This window comes from Drosophila albomicans, chromosome 3 (genome assembly GCF_009650485.2).
Source record: "Drosophila albomicans strain 15112-1751.03 chromosome 3, ASM965048v2, whole genome shotgun sequence".
NCBI classification, from domain to species: domain Eukaryota; kingdom Metazoa; phylum Arthropoda; class Insecta; order Diptera; family Drosophilidae; genus Drosophila; species Drosophila albomicans.
The window spans coordinates 13,153,156-13,174,412 of NC_047629.2; the positions used below are offsets into that span (position 1 = coordinate 13,153,156).

Genomic DNA, 21,257 nt, shown 5'->3' on the forward strand with positions numbered 1-21,257 from the left:
CACACACACATACAGTGACTGCAGGCAGAGCCCCGCAGCGTCCTCCTTCCCCACACAACTCCGCATGCTTATCAGCTTTTTGTTGCTGAGAGCTTAGCGACTGCGACGTCGACTGCGACTGCGACTGTCGCTTCATCCGGCCTTCGGTTTGGCGTTTGCCGTCGCTTGCAGCCACACCCATTCCCCCTCCCTCCCCATCCACAGACAGCTTTGTTGCTGCTGATAAATAGCATTTAACATTTCTCGCCGTTTGTCGCTGCTGCTGTCGTTATTATAGTAGTTATTGTTGTTGCTGTTGTTGCTGGCATTGGAACGTGCTGAGCTTTGCGATTTGCGATTGGTAAATTGGGTAATTGAAAACACTTAACCATTATGATTTATTATCGACATTATACGCCTGATCTATGTAACTGTCATAACTGTTCTTCCCCTCCCTACTCCACCACTAGCGCCACCTGCCGTGCGTTGTTTGCATTCGCAAGTTAATTATGCAACAATCATTTGACTTGCTCAACGTTTCCCTTTTTGATTGGAAGCTCCAGTTATCTATGTGGTTATTAAAATTGCATCAATCATTTCCACTTCAAATTGATGGATCTTTTTGTTGTCGCATTACTTTATAGCGGATATGGCACAGTTATTTTTAGTACATTTGCAAAGCCCCTTGACTGTATTGCATTGCACAATTAATCAAACTAATTCAGTTGACATTCGAAGAAACCACAAAAACTCTCTTTGTGATGGACTCGCAATTTAAAGAGAGTTGTTGAATATTTGCACAAAGTACTCAGTACTCTATCAATACGCATTTAAGGAATATTTTAAAACGATTTATTGTGACTTTGAAACCATTCTTTTGAATTGCAAATTTTGCCATTGTCGTATAATTAATATTGCAAAAGTCTTTAGAAAGTAATTGTGAACTTTGAAATAGCAGTGCTAGCGACATGTGCGTATATAATGGAAAAATACTGCTAGAGGCAAAACTTCCAATTAAAATTTAGTTATAACTGCATAATAGACTTAATTTTTAATAATTAAACACACTTTAATAATTAAACACTTTAAACGAAATTGGGTGCTTTATGAACAACTTTGAAATATTTTAGACAACGTTTTCTAATGAAATTTTCTTGAAATAAGCACATATCCTGATTTGCTCAGGCTTTTAACCATATAGAATGTTGATCCACCAGTGTAGTATAAGAATAGTTTTATAACTTTATAGCTACACACAAAAAAAAAGATCAGAAATCAAAATTTTGGTCTAAAAACAAAAAATTTTCGTCAAAAAATTACGTTAAAAACATGCAATTTTTAATGTTACATCTTGCTTTAAAGAACATTTAATATACAGGCCAAGTTCTTATTAATAAAAAGAAGATGTCTTATAGTTTTAAGACCAAGAATCTAATCTAAAGAGAATGAAAAAATATTTTATATGATTGTTTATTTTTTCTTAGTAATTTATTATTATTCTACCATTCATGATTTCATTAGCGGATTCAGTTATTCATTCAGTTGTATGTTGCTCATTTTACTTACCCAATTATGAATCATCGATTCGCGCAGAATTTGATACTCCTATCTTCGACTGCAATGAAGAATGTTTCGACTAACTGAGCTATACACGAAAACACTCAAATCTAGATAAAAACTTAATAGGAATTTCCGTGGATTACAGAATTTTGTAACCTAATTCTAAAATTTTGGTTTATTTTGAAAATTTGTAATTTTTTAGACTAGTTCTTAGTTTTAAGAGTTTGTTTTTAAAGTGTTCTTTTTTCAAGAACATAATTTATAAGACGAATGTTCTTGAACTTGGTATTTTTATTCTGTGTATTGAAAATTGAAATACTAGGTCAACTTTAGTAGGGAGTATTTTGCTCTAAGTTACCTATTTACTTTATCATTTGCCAACAAAACAAAATCAAGATTCCTTCACTTATGGTATTTTGCAAGCACTTCTAATACTAAAGAACTAAAATTTCATGTTAAAACTTAAAACTGAAGTTTTATTAAAATGGAAAAACATTGTACATTAAATAATTTGCCAATAATTGAGATTAACTTGAATTCAATCACTTTCAATCAGAGCTTTTTTTAAATACTGCTTTACTATTATTTTTGGACTTTTCAATTATTTCAAGGAATATCCAGGATATGGAAATGTGACTAAGCGTGAATTTTGCAATCGTAAAGCAATTTGGTCTTCCTAATGAAATGCCTGTTTTCATTAGGAAGACCAAATTGCTTTACATTCATAAACAATGTTAAGTATCTAAGTTTTAAAGTAGTCTATGACTTATACGATCTTAAATGGAAGAACCCATGAATTGCCGATCAGACAGACGAACATTACTATGTAATTTTTAATATTTCTCAAAAGGAACATTAATACATTCTTTATTTAAAAGAAGACGTCTTCTTCAACCCATTACAACCGATTTACCTTTGCACAAATCCAATACCCTTTTAGTTTTTGTTAAAAAAGACGAAAACCTTTACAAACAAGAAGTACTTTTTCTACCTCTACCATGACGGTTAAGATTTATTTATTTACTGAAATTTATCTTGTCAAAAAGTAGAGAAAGACAATGTAGAGACTTCCTGTAAAAAGTAATAGTAAAAAGCCGTGCGAAAACTTTTCAATTAATTTCAAGTGAAATTGATTACGCTTTTTACTAAGCACCTAGCAGGGCAAAATCAATTTAGACGCTTTCTTTTCTTATTAAGCTGAGAAAATGGCGCTCATTAATTACAATTTTTTTCTTGGTTGCATTCACGTACTTTCCCTCTAAGGTAACCAAAAATGAATAAAAAGGATGCTCAAGGTTTAAGTCTTATTATTGCAGTTTATGTGAGTAGTTTAAAATGAATTAATGTTAAATAGAAAATGATTAAAATTTAAGAGATTTTTTTAAAATGGACCTTTATAAACTGAAATGCTTTCTGTGATATTTATTATATATACTTCTTTATAAATACACAGTTCTAGTGAAATAAATGAACCTCACTTTAAGGACCGACTAACCTTTAATGTTCGCATAGTTCTCTGCATATGTGCTCTTCTATCTTATTAGCAAAGTTCCTTTTGACCTCTTTGTTATTCTATCCGGAAGTAAAACTACTTTTCTCACACACTTTTATGCTGTCCTTCTGCAACGGAAAGAAATTCCTATTTACTCAGCCATGAACAAAGCCACAATATTTGCTGAAGCAAAGTTAGTCAAGTAAACTTATTTAAAGTTAAACACAAAGTTATTTTCGACTATTTTACCTTTATTGCCTGTTACTTTTTTGTGTTATGTCAACCTTTTCCTTTGTTGCTTTATTAAAAAAAACAGACTGAATAAGCGAAGGAGTTTTTTGCTATTCATTCAAGCAGCGGTCATGAAGTACACTCAAGTATTTTTTAGTGGTCCATTAGTTTATGCAGACTTTGACAATAAGGAACTATAATTTGAAGCTAAAGGCTGTTGGACTTTGCTTATCAAAATACTAATATGATGATTTCGACATTTTGAAATAAAAGACCCTGAAAGCTTTTTAAATATAACGATTTTTTCGTTCTCGAAGTAAACGAATACACATATATATTGAATATATAGATATTGCTCAAAAGTTGAATGCAGAAGTAAAGTAGACATTGTACACAGAAAGAAAAAACGTGCTAACATCAAGAATAAACTCTTAAATCAAGATTGTTTTTACTTTAAAATTATACCAAAAAGGTTTATTTTTAAATGAAAATCCAAAATCTACAACAAATATATGTAGATTGCCCAATCTTGAAATTTAAGATTATAATCTTGCATATAATGAAATTCTGATCTTATTATAAAGAAACTCGAATTTAAGATTTTACTGGAATAGATTTCAGTACATATAGTATACAGTATTTATTTATTTGGAATTTGTATATATCTCACAGTACCGTAAACCCAATTAAAACCACTTTGCTTTTAAGGAATACCTAATTTCTAATTCTCATAAATAAAAAGCAAGTGCAGAAAACTTACTTATAAAACAAATTTGTGTTTTACAATGTTTTTCCTAAATAAAATAACTAAAGAATACTAAAGAATCCATTCCAATATATGTAACGAGTATTTTTTCAACTTTATACATCAAATTTATATATTATATTTTAAAAAAGACAACACTAAATTTTGCAAAGAACTAGTTTTAGATAAGTATAATTTTCTAAGAAAACACTTGATTTAAAATTTATATATTTCTTTTTTGAGGTATGCGAATAATGACTCAAGGAGAAATACCTAATCAGAAAAGTTAAGTATACGCTTTTATTATACGATTAAATATATAGTTCATTCTACATTTAAGTATTCTTAATAAAAGAAGACGCACAACACATATTCAATTGCTGAGATTTAGCAGTAATTTGTTATCAACTTGTAGCAGAATCACAAAGCAAGAGAAGTCGAAATGAATAATACGCTGGAGAAATGTGAGACTTGCTTTACGTAACGGAAATCTAGAATTTCTAGCTGGAAGCACGTAGCGATCTATTTCGACGATAGATTGCGATTAGTTTGGGTGATTTAACTGGAATTGAATGCTATAAATCAAGTGTGTATATTTGCAACGCATTAGTTTCATTGAGGCTATAAAGCGGCTTCCTTATGGAGGTCAAGTCAAATTCTTATCTGCAATTGTTGTTGGTATTTTTTTGTTGTTTTTCAACTTACTTTTGCAATTACTGTTTTGCGGCGCTATCTGCGGGCAGTTTTGAGAAAAATTCAAACTGTGATCTGCAGTCGAGATAGCAGCCAACGAAATGAAAATGGCAACGAATTTCCATTAGCAGTAACGAACAGTAACTTTGAAAGCAACTCGAGTTGCAAGCTAATCCCGCTGCCGAATCACGTTCGCGTTGCATGCTTCAACTTTGAACTCCAGTTTTGCCGTCGGTATTGGGAATTGCAACTCGAGCAAAATGTATTTTGTTACGATTAAAACTAATGAAAAAGGTCAGAAAGACTCGAAGCGCAACAGGGATGGAGCAGCCCAAAAGAGTGAGTAAGAGCGAGAGCGAGATTGAGGCAAAAGGGAGAGACGAGTAAAAACAACAAAATGAGCGTTAACCAAGCGAATCCTCGGCACGTTTTTGTGTGGAAGTCGCGGGCGTTCAAGGTGCGCGTCCCTGGCCCCAGGGACCCCGCACACGATATGCGAAAACACGCAAAGCGAATTCGATTTCGTTGTTATTGTTGCTGCTTGGTGTTGTTGCTGTTGGTGTTGCTGCGGTTCTCTCTCTCTTTGCCGTCGCACTCACCCCCGTGTGTGTGTGCTAGCATGGCAATTTGCCATTTTGAACAACGTACAACGTAGGAGCCAGCGACAGAGCCACAATTTTGCGGCTTCATTGGATGCCGATGCCAAAGGCAGGCGCAGTTGAAACACTGCATTGCATGAAGGGTAGAGTAGCAGATAGCAGATGACTGCCTTTTGCCTTTGGGCTACAGTTGAATTGCTGCTGTTGCTATTGCTGACTTTGATTTGGATTCTGTTCGCCGGCTGCAGCTGTGATGAGCGCGTGAGTGTGAGTGAGTGACTGTCTGTGCGTCTGTATGTGTGCGTATGCGTGCGGGTGATTCCATATGTGTGTGTGTGTATGTGTGCTTAGCTGTCTTGTTGTTGTTGTCGCGCTGCACCTGTGCAGTCTTTGCTCTCTCTGCTGATTCTGCGTTTTGCTCTTCTGCTTGTCTTTGCTGATGTTGCTTTGGATTTTTTGCTACTGTTGTTCTTGTTGCTGTTGTTCAGTTTCTTTTTGCTATTGTGATTGCTGCTTTTTGGTTCTTGTCTGTGCTTTTCTTCTTCTTTTTCTTGTTGTTTTTGCATTTGTCTTGTTGTTGCCTGTGTTTCGTCTGTGTTGTTGTTTTTGCTTTTCTTTGCTGTCTTGTTGCTATCGTATTTGCTCTTATTTGCGCTCTCTTTGTTGTTGTTGTTGTCTGTGCTCTTCTTGTTGCTGTTCTTTCTTTAATTTGCGCTCTTGTTCTTACTTTTTTTTTGCTTTTGTTTGCACTCTGCTCTTTGTTGTTGTTGTGGCTGTCAGTGGCATGTCGCTGAGCAGACTGTAGGCGGAACTCAAATAAAAGTTATATTGCCGCTGCAGGGGGAATCGAGTTAATCGAATAATAAGCGCGCGCAACACACACACACACACACACACCCATACATACACTCACACACACACACACATAGAGAACAAGCTGCAGTCTCCGCAGCCGAGGTCGAGACATGACCAATTGGCGTGTTTTTCAAAATACTTTGCTTCGCTGGAATGGAAGATGATAGCTTCGCCGCCTCTCGCCGTCTTTCGCCGCGTCTCCCCATCTCTTGATTTCGCCTCTCGCCGCGGCGACTTGTTCGCTTCTCGCCTTTTTATGTTTTGCGTCTTGTTTTCTGTACTTCTTTACTTTACTTTTTTGGACTTTCAGCACACACACACACACACAGTTTTTATTACTTCTTCTCTCCTTTGCGCTCGCCTCAACGTGAAGAGCACAATAGAGCTGGGGGAAGGAGGAGGAGACGGAGGGGCAGCTTGTGGAGCCCATCAAAATGATGTGCACTCATTTGTGAAGTGCGCGGCGACGGCGACGTCGACAGCGACGGCGCTTTATGCGTGAGAAAATACATCTTGGAACTTCCTTCGCTTCCCTTTTGTGCCGGCGTTGCCCATCATCAATTGAAGAACAAAACGAACGCTGCATTTGCGGTGCTACTTGAAAGCGATTCTTTGAGTTCTTCAAATTCATTTCTAATTGAATCGGAATTGCTCTCAATTGCCTCCTCCTCTGTTCTCCTCATCGATTTCGATTTCGATTTCTCGTCAATTTCAAGTGAACAGATTCGTATTTAACCCCTTGCGATCCACAGATGCCACATTTACATATAAATATTACTTGACTCTATCGGAAGAATTCAACTCGCCCATATTTGCTATGAAAAAATAATAAATTACAATAATTAATTTCAGAAATGTGCTTTAAAAGATTAGAGCAAATGATTCTGACAACACATTGCGAGGGAATAATAATATCATTAGTTGAAAAAGCAATAATTTATAGAATGTCCATAGTAAGGAGCATTTTTATTAACATGTGTCGGAAAGTATTAAATAAGAAATTCCGTTAAGTATACGTAGAATTGAAATCTTAACTCAGAAAATATTGTTCTTTTTTATTGTTTTTTTTTTCACATAAGTAAATAAGTATATATGCTTAAACAAATTCTGTTCAGTACAATATAAATGAAGTATGCGACTATCACCAGAATTTCGAGGACTTAACATTACTGATTGTTTCCTTTATATTTAAGAGTAAATTATTATCAATGGGATATTGCCATCAAATTTTATATGGAGAATAAAAATAATAATAAAATTTAATAAATAATATATTACTAGATAGCGAGTAAGTTACTTTAGAAGAATTTTGTAATTTCAAGAATAGAATTTTAATGAAATAGTGACAAAAATACAGCATGACCTCTGTAGATATTTCAGAATATCCAATGTAAATATTTCTACAGTAAAAAAACTCTCTTTGCCGGACAAAACTATAGTTCATGGAAACTATAACAAAGTAAAAAAGAGAAAGTATCGCCTTTTTACTATAATTTTAAATTGAAAATTTCATTGGATATTCCGAAATATCTGCAGAGATCATGCTGGAAAAGATACCATTCTTTTCCATATTTCTTTACTATCTCGAAATACTTTCTATGTATCAAATATTGTTTTTATTGTAAAAGCTTTCCTTATTATTGAATAATTTAAAAAATAAAGTTGCAGATTTCTTGGGTTATCTCCAAATCACGTAAGCTTTATAAGTGCAATCTAATGAAACGGAAAAGCTTTCTGATTGTAAATATTTCCGGACCCCTTTGAGAAAACAAACCATATTCTTTACTTAATATGAAACTTACCATTTTTCACACATGAATGATTGATTATGTGAATTTAACCTATCATGCCTATGACCTTTGAATTTTCAATATTGATTTTATATATTGTATTAATGGAAACACAAAATAGGATTGTAGAACTTATGAGATTCAGTTATCAAACTCGTATTTAACTTATTTGTGTTGTTATTTACTGTTTGTATTGTATTTGTACTATATATGTCAGCTTCCGCTTCTAAGTGAAGAGTTGTTTTTTAATAATTACTAAAAAATTATACTTAAACGTCTTAATCAGTATTGCATTCTTGTGCTTTGCTGTATTTTTCTTTGGATATATTCGAACTTGCTTATCAAACTTGGACGCTTTTTATGAAGGCTGAAAAGAAAGAAAGTCGTTGACTCTGGTTTATATTTATGTTGATGGCTTTAGAAAATTAAGTAAATATTGTTCACATATCAAATTATTTCAAGTTGAGTAGTGTTTATGGCGAAAATGAGCTACTAAAAAGTATTTCTCTGTTCGCCAAGTTATTGTGATAAAAGTATTCCTAAATTTCTTGCAATTTCTGCTATGAAATTTCTGGAAAATGGGCTTGTATTTTAAGATTGTAGTTAAACACACTATTCTTTATAATGTTAAGACAACTTTTTAACAAATTAAGAGTTGATTGCATTTATAATTAGTGAGAAGGATGCAATTATTCTGATGTAAAGACTGTAATATAGATGAGAGACTGACAAAATATGATATAATATCGTATGTAAGAACTGGGACTAAATAAATAACTAATGCACTATGAGTCTACATAAAAACAATATACAATTTCAGCTTATTTTTAATAGGTAGAGTAGAAGTTGACATATTAGATTTCTTTAAAATTAAATATTGTTTAGAAATTAGATTTGAATTTACGTAAAATAAATCTTTTATCTATATATGGGTAAGTTTTTATGAATACAGTAAATCTTTCAATAACATTTTCGAATGTTATCGAAATTGAAATTATCTTAAAAACAAAATAGTTCTAACTTGCGAAAATTACTGACTTATATTATCTTAATGACTGCTTATCAAAGAATATTGATTCTAAAATAATTCAGCACATTTTAATAACAAACCGAAAACATTCGACCATTTATATTATAGATTCTATAAAGTGTTGATGTACTCGTATAACCCAAATATTTATAAAAATGTTCATACTACAAATGTGTATGTGTATGTGTGCTGGGGGCACAGCAAAGAGATTGAACTTGCAATTTAGTGTCGACAAGGGCATCATAAATAAACAATAAATTTTGAAAATTGTTCTGGCTGCTTGTGAGAAGAGCAACACATTTGAAAAGCGCCAACGAAACATTCATTTTGTTGCTTTTTACACAAATAAAATATTGTAGAAGATTCGTTTTGAAATTCCACAGCATTTGCTCTCCCACTTTTCCCCACTCTCTCTCTCTCTCGCTCCTTTCTAGTCTGCCGACAAGCGATAAATTCGTTTGAACAAATTGAATGCGCGCTGTTGTTGTTGTTGTTGTTGCTATTGCTGCTTGTAGTTGCTCGCATTTTTGTTATTGTCATTGCTGTTGTTGTTGTTGTTGCTGCTGCTTTTCGCTGGCGTATTTCATTTCATGACTGACTGGCTGACAGCAATTTTAAATTGCACTGCGCGACGCCAAAAATGGAGCACATTTTTTATACAGTTTTCGACTGTTCACAGCTCAAGGTTTGCTTTGCATACACATACTTACGCACACACATGTTTGTATGTGTCTGCATGCCTTTCTAACACACACACACACACACACAGCTCACCCTTGCATGCAGACATTTTATTTTTGCTCTTTCTTTTCTGTTCTGTTGCGCGCTACAAAAGTTTCGCTGCGCTGTCGACGTCAACGTCGACTTCGACTAGTGCGCCATTTGTCATGTGTCGACTGTGGCGGCGACGTTCCTTGTTTTTATTTGCTCTCTGCCGCCCCCTTCCCCCAACCATCCGCCTCTTGTTTTGCTGCTACCGCCCATTTGCCTCATTCATCAAGCAGTTGCTTAGCTCGCTTTGCCTTTGCCTTTGCTATTTTTCTCTTATTTCTATTCCTTGCCATTCGGTCCTGCAACCTGATGTTCTCTACTTCCCCCCCGTCCACCCACAATAGCTGCCCGTAATCTTCACACCACATACAAGCATTCACTTACACACACACACTCGCACATACACACATATTCGCATACGCATACAAATGAACGGAGCAAAAAGTTTTTGCTTATTCTCGGCTTCTTCTTCTTCTTCAACTGTTTCTGCTACTTTTTCAACTACATTCCCTTGGCACCAAAAAGCGCGCCTCCTCCTCTCCCCTCCCACTCCCCACACACAACTCTCGACCCACTGTCGTTGTCGACTGCCCCCTTCCCTCCCCACCCCACCCGCTGCTTTGCTCTCTACTTGGCTGTTTGCCGTCACTTTGCTTTGCAATTTTCTAGCTAGCTTTTTCGCCTGGTTCGCGTGCAGTTCGTTGGTTGTTTGTGTGTGTTTGTGGGGCGGAGTGGAGAGTGGAGTGTGGAGTGGAGAGTACGTCGCCTTGCCTAAAGCTTCTACAATGTGTGTGTGTATTTGTAATGCTCTGTGTATGTGTGCTTGTGTGTTTGTGTGCGCTGTACAAAGTTCGCTCTGAGTCCAACGGTTTACGGACTTTGCTTTATTCTCTCTGCCTCTTACTCTCCGCTCTCTCTGGCTCTTCTCTATCTCGTCGCTGCAAAACTTTCCGACAAAATTTCATTTTAAATTTCATGGAAAATCGTTTTAATTATATTCGTGAAATTTCGTGCAATTTTTTCTTTCATATTTTATTTTGCTGCTGGCTGCGCTCAATAGAAAGTTGGTCGGTCTCTGGATGAAATTTGATTAAACTTTTTTCTCGCCTCGCGTTTTATTTGCATATTGTGTTAAGTAGCATTTAATAAAAGCCAAAACGAACAGCTTTGAGTGTTAATCTAATTAGTGGCCACGTGCCTTGAGCAATTCATAATTATCTCGCAATTTAAATGCTGACGTCAAAAGTTCTTAAAGTCATAAACGCGTTGATTGATTTTAAAATGGCGTCATAACACAAACACGCATACACACACACACTGAAAAGTCCTTGTCCCCAGTCGACGTCCCTGACAGTCATTTGATGACTTCGTCTCCGACAATAACGACAGCAGCAGCGACATCAACGTCGACGCCATGTGGCGCGAGGTGCGCCAATTTGATTGGCATTCACAGCAGCAGCAACAACAACAACAGTTGCTCGATTTTGCATCCGCATCAGCATCAACATCAACATCAACTTCAGCTACAGTTGCAACTTCAGCATCAAGCAGGAAATTCAATTACGCCATTTGTTGTTGGATGTCATATGAAAAACGGAGAATATTCATGTAGTTTCACTCATGTGTCATTTTCTCTTCTCTTTTCACATTCTTCACACTGATATCAAGTCAGCACAACTACAAGATACGCTAGACTTTTTTTTCATTTTATTAATATTAATATTTATTTTTAAGATAACGACCGCTCAAAGCAAATTATGACAGTAGCTGACTTTAGTATATTTTTACATATAAATTTAAAATTATGCATGCGGTCACACTGGCTGCAGTAAACAGACGAGAACAAAACAAAAGCACAATAAGGAAAAACTTTCCCTTGGCAAACGCTAGATGGCATCAGTATTTTTCCGATTATATTAACCTCTGCAAAATTCTGCAGCTGATTTTAGGCATACAGTACCCTAAAAGTCAGACGAACACATAAACATACATACTATTTGTGGTATTTCGTGGCATCACAACTAAAACTTTAATTAAACATGAAAAAGACGTTCACAAAATAAACAAAAAAGGGTTAATCGATCTAAAATATACAAATAAAATTTAATTAGTCAGATAAATTTCATAAAACGAATTTATTAAAGTTAATACCTTCAACTTTAAAAAGCCAGATAAATTTCATAAAACGAATGTATTAAAGTTAATACCTTCAACTTTAAAATGCATTTTAAATAATTACATTTGGAGAATTCTTGCGAACGTTCGACCACTTTGAAATTCACTTTTGTTTTGACAAAAAGCTCACTAAACGCAGCTGCAGCAGCAAAATTGAACACGTGTTAGAATTCTGGAAAAAACTAGCTTGCAATGACAAAATGTGGACAATTTAGAGACAAATTCTTTACATTTTGACTAATTATTTTCAAGTGGATTTTTCGATTTATGGCCTACGGGCGCAACCACTGTGACACAATAAACAATAGCCGATAATGCAGCCAAAAACGCACCCACAGAAGACAGCTTCACATTGCTAAACTGGTCAGTCAAAGACGCAATCAACGAGATATACAAACGCATTAAACTTGAATGGGAAGAGGAGTACAACTCCTTCGTAGTTCGCAAACCTCGTGGTTTCTGTGACATCTTTCCAGCTTTAATCAAGAAACCCTGGTTTTCCAACAATAAATTCAATATGAAACCAAAAGACATAAAAACGATCAATCGCTTATTAAGTGGTAACGGCTTCGATAAAGCCACTATTTTCAAAATGCATGTCACGTTGGACGACTTGTGCGATACTTGTAGAGTTATCGATAACGCTTCACATGCAATCCTCAGCTGTTCGAAATACGATACGGCAACGTTACCCAACACTGACGCTCTCTTGAAGAAAGGAAATGTCGAGCACATAAAAACAATCATAGACTTCGTAACAGAAACAAATTTGGATTTCTGATTGAACACTTCAATCAATTAATCGTGGCGTTTTTCACCTTATAAAGGCGTCGACGAGTTCTCGGTCGGGTGCTTAGGGAGCGGCCAAATAATTCCCCCCTGCCCATGGGTCGGGTGGTAACTTAAAACACAAAAAAAAAAAAATATAGTTTTCGGTTCTATGAGACGCAAGAGGAAACGCTTTAAATTGGAAATATGGAAAGAAAATTACAAGCTAACGCTAATGACGTGAAAAGAATATCAGATAAAGCCAGTGATGATGATAAAATTCAAAATCTTATAGTCAACAATATGCGTCAACGTCAATGTAAGTGAAGTCGATAAGAAAACAATCAATTCCATTAGTTAAACATCATGTTTGTAGCACGTCGCTTCCAAGCACCAGCTCAGGAACGTCTCGAGCGTCTGCAGTTGAAGCTCATAAGTGGTCGCATCACCAAGGAGAAACATGTCCCCAAAAGACCCACAAGAAGCGCCACAAGCTCCGGATTCAGCAACCACGTGGAACGCAATATTGGCAGGTCCAGTTCATCGCTGCGGAATTTATTGTTAAGCGAAAGCATGCAATGCGCTGTTGCTGCTTCACCTTCCCCAAGCAGCAGCTCCAATTCCCGTCCAATTCCATTTGCCAAGTCAACTAAGAGCAACAGAATCACCGAAAGCAGCGGCGGCATAAGAAGTGCATGGGCCAAGCCTAAGGCGCTGATTGATGCCAGCAATAGGCTGCATCACAATCGTCCTCTGATAAGCGGTAAATACCCGATTTAATAATCAAATACACGAAAGGAAAAATAAGATTACAAGTCTAACCATTTTCTTTTTAAATTTGCACATAGTTAAATTTTCTTTTTAGAAATGAAGCGATAATATTAATTCTGAAAATGTTCTTGCAATCGGTTAAGAAACTAAAAAGTTTTGCACTGCAGTTGCAGTGTATTATTTAATGTTAATGTATTCTTAACAGTCTTAGATATTCTGCTCATTTTTTGAATATTTTCTTCACCATAATATTTTCGAGCACTCCGAATTATCACCTGCTAACAATTGTTTTTTGTGTATTTTTATGCCACAGCCAACTGCCGTCTAGCTTTGCTACAATCATCGCTACAGGAGACGCAGCGCAATGATAACGACAATAATAATAACAATGTGCTGCCAAATAACGCAATGACCGATGATGATGAACCCATGGATATAGACCCAGAGCCGGAGGAGGAACAGTCAGCAGTCGTCGATGATAATGATGAGGTTAGATTTAACTAGCTTCCTCGATTTTACCACTTAATTAATCACTCTATTTTTGACACTTTAGAAACCCAAACTGGATAATGCAGTTGCGGATGATGTGGACAAGAAAGCTAGTGAAGAGCTGCCCAAGCGAATGGTTGATCACATGTATTACGTGCTGGACACTAATATACTTATGGAGAATCTATCGTTTGTCGACGATCTCAGTCATTTGGCGTTGGGCGATAGTAAAGGCAGCATGCTCTTTATACCGTATGTTGTCATTAAGGAGCTCGACGGGATCAAGGATAGACGTAGCGAGGATGACGCAAGCAAGCGTTCGGCTGCCAGAAAAGCTATACGTTATCTCAACGATAAGTTTGACAAAAGCCTAAGAATTCAGGGTATATATAGCTCAGTTATACATATAGATATCGAAGTAAATGATCTTTATTATTTTGTTCTTTCATTTAGGTCAATCTGCGGTGGAGGATGCAGAGCACCTGATTGAGGTTGATGGTGGAGATGATAGCGTTGTGAATTGCTGCGTCCAGCTAAGCGCTCAAGTGCCCAAATTGACACTGCTCACCAACGATGCCAATTTGCGACTCAAAGCAAAGACATCGTCCATCGCAGTTGCCTCGAGCTCAGATTTATTAAGTCGATATCACAAGGACTTTGGCGGCTTGCAGTCATAACAAATAATTTACTATTGTTTGAGACTAAGACTGCATCTGTGATACGATTTTTTTTCAAATGGAAGTTGAGAGTGAGACAGACAGACAGAGAGAGAGAGAGTGTAGATACAGACAGAAAGAGAGAGATGGAGAGAAGAAACCATTGCACCGCGGCCAATATGAAGTACAATCGCATCTGATCAAACAGCATACATATGTACGTAGAGTATATGTTATATTTATTTGTTTTTTTACTTAAAGTATACTAAGTATACAACATTTAACGGATAACTATTACCGTTTAATTATGGTTGTAGCTTGTACTCTTTAAATACAGTCAGCGCCACAAAAAAAGCCGCACTTTTAAGGGTTACGAATTTGTAACTTTCAGGGCCTGTGGCTTCATTATATGATTGCGGATTCGCCCAATTTTTTTTTAACAAGTTAACTGATGGTATGTTAATAAAAGTGCATACCAATTTTTATTTTAAATTTGTTTTTAATGTTCAAAAAATGTTGTTTTTAGTTTCACTCTAGTTTTAACAACTTTTCACTATTATGGCAAACTTAAGGAAAAAAAATCATAAAAGTTATAATAATGAAAAAATTCAACAAAAACTATTTTTTTCCAATTGAACACCTTACTAACTATAAAAAAATTTAAATCTAGGCAATTTAACATAAGACATATTTTTTTAATTTAGCTTAATACTTAGAAATGCCGCCTTTGGCCTTTATTACAGATTTTACCCTATTGGGCATAGAATCGTAAATGGAACACAAATATTTCTTCGTTATATCGTGTATCCATACTTTTTCTATAATATGTTTTAGCTCCTCCATAGTTTTGGGCTTTCGCTTTCTTATTTTGGCACCCATATAGGCCCCAACATTCTCGATTGGATTAAGGTCTGGGCTGTTTCTTGGCCAATCTAAGGACTTAATGCCCAATTCTTTCTTCAAATTGGACTGCTTCTGATTGGTCAAGAGTGCTATTTTCAGATGAGTCCAAATTTAATCTCATTGGATCTGATGGAATTCTCAAGGTGCGCGCTTTATAATATAGTATAATATATATTTTCATACTCAACATTGTGAATCTCAACGTTTTGTTTCCTTAAGGTTCCTCCGTAACATATTTATTTGTAATCGTATCTATAAAATTCAATGATATTCGGTTTTAATACCTAATTTCTTTAGATTTAAATCGACGAAAATCCAAAGAAATTATGTAAATATATCAAATTAGATTTATATAAAATTAGGTATTAAAACAGAAAACTTTTAGATTACAAACTTTTATCCACACTATGAATATTTTCTTTTCCTATAGATTTTAAAAAGTGGATTAGATAAACATTGAATCCCTATGCAATTTTATAATACTTTAATAACTCCTTAAAGTAGGTTTTTATGCAATCTTTCGCCATAATTTCCTTTACTGCAAGACAATCAGTGAATTCTTAGCTATATCAAGATAAATTATTATTATTATAGAGTTAAAATAGAAAGAATTAGAAAAGTTCTTCTCAAAATACCTAAGAACAATGAATTGAACTAAAATCTATATCCTCTTACTTATGTTTTGCATAGATTTTATATTGTAAGTTATTGAGAGGTTTTCAAAATATGATACATTTATCTAGCAACTGCACAATAAAAACTTAATAAATAAACTTTATAGTTAAACGTACTCCATAGCAAATTCTGAATATGTTTAATGGACCACTCACAGTGCTATTTTATTTATTTTTCTTCATTTCTAAAGAATCCACTTAAAAAGTGAAATCTAAAACATAATTGGTTTCAAAGTCGATTATAACATACTACGTAACGTAACGGAACACATACGCTACAGGATTCATCTCAATTATTTTATAATTGAGTTTTTTTCAGGGGTGCATATTTTAAGTGTGTGTAAAACGATAACTCAAAGGTCCAAAAGGGTAAAAAAGGTACACATATCTTACTTATGAGTATGAAAATATTAACCTACCAACATATGTAGATATATAACATATATATATCTACCCCAAGGCGTCACTTTGTTCAATGAAGAGAGAATTTGCATAGAACTCAAGTAATAATTTAATTGGGAAGTATTTGAAGCATGAGGAATTCATTTTTTAGTAAGATCTTTAAAGTAAGTCAATAATTTGATGAGTTTCCTTTTTTAATTTTGCAAAGTATTATGTGTGTTTTAGCTAAAGTGTATAAAATATTTAAATTGTATTGAAAAAAAATTGAAATTTAATATGAGAAAAGCTTAAAAGTTTATTTTACAAATACTATTTTACACATAGAGAAAATAATTTAGACTTAATATGATTTAAGGTTTTTTCGATCTTAAAAAGAACAATCTTGAAATAACATTTTTAGTTTCAAACAATCTTAAATCAAGTTTTTTATATGGAATTTGCATTTTAAGTTAGGAACATTTTATTTTGAGATTAAAATTTTGATTCAAGACTATTTCATTCTACATTGAAAAGTAGATTGCAAATCTTTATTTAAGATTTTTTTCGATATAAAATAAAAATAAATGTTTTTCTTGGTTAAACTTTGATATAGAAACAATCTTGATTCAAGATCTTATTCTTGATTTTGGGATGTTTTTTCTTTCTATGTATTATAAAGTATAGTAATCAGAATGAGTAAAATTAACAAATTAAGTTTAATCAAAATCTTATCAATTCTAAAATAAATAAACTTGTGGAATATCTCAAACAGTAAAAATGTTTATACTATACACTTAAACAATAATTATGGCATTACATTATGTGCTATTACCAAAGCTCTTTTTCTAAGAATACTCGATAAATTGTGCGGCTATAGACTCACTGCAACCGAAGCAGCTGGAAATGTTTTCATAACTTGAAATAATGTTTTTTCAAATACAGCAACCCGATGGGGGGTATTAGTATTAGATTTCGGCAAATGTTGAGTGAATACATTCGACTCATTCACTTCCCCCCGAAAGCATGTTCAATACACATTTGTGGACGACATAAAAAATAAAGGCAAGAAAGCAAAGCAAACCAAACGAAACGCAACGCAACGAAAACCAGCTGCGGCCATTTTGAGATATTTTATTGCCCATAAGTCTGGAGTTATGACAAATATAGAAACTGAAAAGCATTAAATTTGGCGACAGCCGAGAATATCCGTAAAACAACACAAAAAACTGAACTCAACTGAAATTGATATTCAGCACAACAAGTTGGAGAGGCCTTCAATAAGTACGTCCACTCAGATACATAGATACAAGATACACTTGTATCTGTGTGTGCCTTATAAGTCAAGATGAATGTATAAGGCGTGTGTGTGTGAGCTCATTACAAACTTGAACTTGAATATCTGACAGATAGCTAGCTAGATATCGAGATAGATATTGAGATACTCTTTGTCTAGGTGCTAATTTGTAGTCTAGTCTTAATACAACATACGCAGAATTTCGATGATAATCTATTTGCTTTGATCATAATCGACAGCTTCCTTAACTTAATGAATACAGCGAACCAGCTCAGATAGCTATATAAATATTATATATAAATTCCATTTGATATTGTAGACAACGAAATATTTCTTTCGAGATGATTCAATCGAATGAAATCTGAAAAGCTTTTACCTCAAGCAATTAAAGATCAAGATACATTAAAATCATCTCATATATATCTTTCATTCTTTGAAGATTCCCAGCTCTTCTGATGACATTTGAAAAGGCTTTTAAAGCGAATGCATAAATAAACTGCAAGGCTTTTAAGCTTACTTTGTGAATTCATTGAGCAAGCAATTGAATATAATTTATTTATTTATATAACTAATGAAAATTGTTAAAAGTTAAAGACTTAAAAGACGTCAACTTAACATCAAATTGAGTTAAAACTGGCCAAAAGCTAAAGTATAATAGTGAAACTTTGTTCACTTTTGCAAATAGAAATTCTTTTATGTTGAATCATAAAATTTTCAATTTTAGGTAACAGCCAGTAAACACGTTATTTTTTATTCATTCACACTTCAAATTGGAAACAATTTAGAACATTTTATTGTGTATGAGTTTTTAGACGTATGTCTAAAAAAACAACTATGTTACAACTTATGTTCGTTAGTTCTTTGTGTTTAAATTTTGAACTTTGCTTCGGGTGATGAAATTAAAGTATTTATGTGGAAAGACAAATGAAAATTAATACGAATAATATGTAACATGCATCTCCACGACAACAGCCGAGACGATTTAACCTTGTCTGTCTGTCCGTCCGTCTGTCTGTTTGTCCGTCTGTGTGAACACCTAGATCTCAGACACAATAAGAGATATAAATATAATTTTTCGAACTTTCGACAGCATTTGTTATATTTGCACGCAGATTAAGTTTGTTTGAAAATTTTGACACGCCCTCTTCCGCCCTCAAAAATCGATCAAAATCGAATAACAAGCGTAATTTTTAAGCTAGAGCTCCGATTTTTATTAAATACAATAAATATCTACATATGTATATTAATTATGATTCCTAAAAATTTAGTTGCAATAAAAAAAAAAATGTAGAATTTATTTACGAAATAATTTTGTATGGGCTAAAAAGCCTACTTTCTAGGGGTTTTAGTTGCTTTGGTATATTTTGATATATGCTCCGGTATATTTTGTAATTTTTGGTATATTTTGAATATGGTACTGTAGGAATATACCAAATATAGATGTTGGTAAAAATTGCGGTAGATTAATTTGGTATATTTTAAAATTAATACCGTACTGTTTGGCTTTTATTCAAAATGGGTAGCGGGTATATCAAAATCGAGCACACTCGACTGAAGCTGTTTTACTTGTTATAAGTTTGTTATTTGTCTTACATCAAATTGCAAACAACTTTAGCTTGTTAGTTCTTTGTTTCGAAATCTTGAGCTTAGCTTCGGGTGATGAAATTGAAGTATTAATGTGGAAAATTTATAATGCTTCAAACAATTTTTCCCTTACAAGAATCTGAAAAAGATTTCATTTATCATTATTATTAAGTTATTATTATTATATTATTAATTGTGTTACAATTTTGTTTAAGAAAATTCAATAAAAATACCTTCTTTGTAAATAATTATAACAATTAGAAAACATATGTTTTCTTTTTTTCAAAATTTTTTGATTATTAATATAGCACAATAAAAATAGTTTTTTTTTTATTAAAGGTATTGTTAATATTATTAATTTTTAATTGAGCTCACTTTTGTTTAGGTTTATGTCATTATTAATAATCCCATTTCCCTTAATGCTAAAAGCACCTTCCACAAAATACTAAAATGGCCCTCAACACGTATTATCACTTTTTTGTGTTTATTTGCATTCATAATAAAACAATATTTCCCGAGCCCAAAATACTAACTGGCTAACTGAATTTCCATTGACAATTGCCATCATTTAGCTGTCGCTATATCTCCATATCTGAGTAGAGTTCTATCATTGTTGGGTAATGTCCCTGGATGGTTGCACATAAAAAGCGGCAATCGGCACGTTTCAACTCCCACACAGCCGAGTCAAAGCTTTTTACGGCAGACGGCAGGCGGCAATAACAAAATTTGCTTAAACACAAAACTCGATGCCGTCGGCGACCGTAAACCATAAAATGGCGGCAATGGAGAGCTGGATAACTGGAGAGTTGCAGAGCTACAGTTGTTGTGGCTACAATCGGCTGGCTATATTGTAGCTAACCAGCCCCGCCGATTAAGTTGTGCCCGGGCACAGTGGCAACGCTGTCCCGCAGTTCTTACTGTTGTTGTGAAAGATAAAAAAAAAATGCCATAAAAACGCCGCCGCGTTGCCCGCAGGTAAAACACACACGAGCAGACCGACAAAGTCAACAGCGACAGCAGATAACGAAATGCACACAGCATTCGTCCATTCCATTCATACCCACATACATTCATATACTATATTCGTATTCATGTTGAGAGACGGACAACAGGTAAAGTGGACGACAGACAGACGCAGTTGTGGGTGGGCTCTGTTTCAACGTGTTAAACGGCATAAAAGTAGAATAAAAACTCAAAACGAAATCAAGCATGTGTGTGGCGAACAAAAACGTCAAAAAGAAATGTGCAAAAATAAAAAAAAGTGAACTCAGAAGAGTGAAAGAGAAACAGAAGAGAAACTTCTGAAACACACAACTCAAACCCTTTCATTTGCTCGCAGCCGGTAGGATTCGAACCTACGCTCCCAGAGGGAATCTGATTTCTAGTCAGACGCCTTAACCGCTCGGCCACGACTGCTCTTGGCACATGAGTGTCTAGTTAGCGGCTTTACGCTCGGCATACCACTTAAGCAGCGACTGCGACGGCGACGGCGGCAGAGGCAGCGGCAGCGGCAGTAACGACGACAGCTAAAAATAAAAACATGTGAGTGTGAATAGTGCCAAACTACTGTTGTTGTTCCCTTTGCTTTTGCTGTGCCTTGCTGTTTGTTATTGCTGCTTGTGCTTTTGTTCGACTCTGTTGCTTTTGCTTTGCACAGTAGTTGTTGCTTTGCACAGCAGTTGTTGCTTTTCACTGTAGTTGTTGCTTTGCACAGCAGTTGTTGCTTTTGTTTTTGATTTTGCTGTTGCTTTTGCGTCTTTGCTCTTGAGACGTTGCGTCGTCGCTTGCCGTTCATAGTAGTGATAAGATACTTTGAA

General features: G+C 34.7%; 1 protein-coding gene and 1 non-coding gene across 2 annotated transcripts; one reads left to right on the forward strand and one right to left on the reverse strand.

Annotated features, from left to right (window-relative positions):
- The first annotated feature begins 12,637 nt into the window (after window positions 1-12,637).
- On the forward strand, window positions 12,638-15,026 carry LOC117571378 (uncharacterized). Its single transcript, XM_034253491.2, has 5 exons — window positions 12,638-13,007; window positions 13,065-13,451; window positions 13,773-13,948; window positions 14,013-14,331; window positions 14,402-15,026. Exons 1-5 carry the CDS (start codon window positions 12,896-12,898, stop codon window positions 14,623-14,625), a joined length of 1,218 nt encoding a protein of 405 aa, XP_034109382.1. The 5' UTR covers window positions 12,638-12,895; the 3' UTR covers window positions 14,626-15,026.
- A 5,748-nt stretch (window positions 15,027-20,774) lies between these two features.
- Window positions 20,775-20,856, reverse strand: Trnas-aga (transfer RNA serine (anticodon AGA)). The gene has a single exon. It is a non-coding gene; the product is annotated as a tRNA-Ser (tRNA).
- Window positions 20,857-21,257: the final 401 nt, after the last annotated feature.